The 1535-nt window shown below is 69.8% G+C and overlaps 1 protein-coding gene across 1 annotated transcript in view; it reads right to left on the bottom strand.

Moving 5' to 3' along the window:
* ULK1 (unc-51 like autophagy activating kinase 1) overlaps nt 1-1535 on the bottom strand; it is a gene marked incomplete at its 3' end in the record, with an annotated part of 7002 nt that overhangs the window by 1425 nt on the left and 4042 nt on the right. The window contains 5 exon segments of the mRNA XM_015567230.1: nt 1-129; nt 459-584; nt 963-1067; nt 1228-1288; nt 1478-1533. The exon segment at nt 1-129 is cut by the window's left edge and continues 2 nt beyond it. Coding sequence (XP_015422716.1) covers nt 1-129; nt 459-584; nt 963-1067; nt 1228-1288; nt 1478-1533 — 477 coding nt within the window.

The following is a 1535-nucleotide window of genomic DNA, read 5'->3' as shown; positions in this document are numbered from 1 at the left end:
GGCCGGCCTCCACCTAGGGACAGCTTCCTGGCCAGGGCGGCTCCGTGCTCGGCGTGGGACGGGGGCGACGGGCTGGCCCGAGCAAAGCCCAGGGGGCTGGTGCTGCCCGACCTGCGGACAGCGGAGGACCTGGGGGCAGGACCAGAGCCAGGAGTGAGGCCTCGGCCCCGCCAGACTGCTCGGCCCCGGCCCTCCTGGGTGGAGGACAACTACCAGGTGGGGAGCCCCAGTGTGCCCCCATGGAGACACTAGCCCACAGGGCCTCCTGTGTATGACAAGAAGGTGCCTTGTCTGTTGAAAACGGCCACAGCGACACTGGTTTATAAACTCAAGACACTTGGCTGACATGCGCAGGCAGCTGTTAACCTGGAGTGCGGTCTGAGTCACGCCCGCACAGCTGCGCACGGTGCGTGTGGGCCCTGGGTCCTCCCCAGCCTTGCTGCCCCGCCCGCACGCACCGTGGGGTCTGGAACTGGGTCGGGGACTGCAGGTTCTGCTCAATGCGCTGGTAGTTCTGCACCTGCGTGGGCACGGGGATGGGGACAGACGCCCCGCACCTGCTGCCAGAGAAGGGGCCGGGCCGGCTGCGGGTGACAGACAGGGAGGAGGCGGGGTCACTGGGGACGGCCACCAGGCTGACCCCAGGCCCAAACTTCCTGCCCATGCCCAGCACTGCCCCATCGGGGCAGAGGGACTGCTCAAAGCCCACCCTACCCCGCGCCCAGGGCTTCTAGTCAGGACCAGCCGGCCACAGATCGCAGGAGGTGGGACGGAGGGCAGGGAGGCTGGGCAGCTCCCACTGGCCTGGGAGCCCATGCCTGCCGGGCCCGGAGGCCCAGGGGTGCTGGTGGCACTGGTCCCGTGGTCCCTGCAGCGTCCACCCCTGGACACCACAGCCCTCCTACTGGACCACCCGCGAGGGCTGGGGAAGCCTGGCTCAGGACCCACTCCAGCCGCCCAGCCCGGCCGGCTTACCCCGTTTTTTTTTGGGGGAGCCGCTGCAGGGTGGGGACGGAGACGGGGTCCGGCCGTGGCTCTCCAGGCCAGCGGAGGCCACCAGGGAGCTCCTGGTGGGAACAGAGCAGACAGGTAGCTGGGCGTGCGCAGCCCCTGGCCCCGGCCTGGGGTCGCAGAAGACTCGGCCCTCCCCGAATCGCCTGACCCCCACGGGGCAGAAGAACCTCCCGTGAGCCCACACGTCCTCCCGAGAGGCGGCTGGGGGCCTACCCGCTGCACATCAGGCTGTCCGGGGGGGGCTTGCCACCAGCTGCCTCGGCCACCAGGTCACCTGTGGACAGGAGACAGGCAAGGCTGGGCCCAGTCAGGAGTGTCCCGTCCCTCCCAGGCCACCTCCCCAAGGGGCCTCCCTGACAGCCCACCCTCGATCCCCGACAGGGGGCTGCAGGCAGGGCTTCGTGGACAAGGCGGGGACGGGTCTGGGCCCACGGGCACACCCGCCCACACACCGTGGCCTGACCTGGGAACTGGGCCGGGACCATGACGAAGTCATCAGTGTCACAGGACGAGTCCTTGCT

This window comes from Myotis davidii, unplaced genomic scaffold (assembly GCF_000327345.1).
Source record: "Myotis davidii unplaced genomic scaffold, ASM32734v1 scaffold43, whole genome shotgun sequence".
NCBI lineage: Eukaryota > Metazoa > Chordata > Mammalia > Chiroptera > Vespertilionidae > Myotis > Myotis davidii.
The sequence above is the reverse complement of the archived record's forward strand: the minus strand, read 5'-3'. Positions and strand labels throughout refer to the sequence as shown.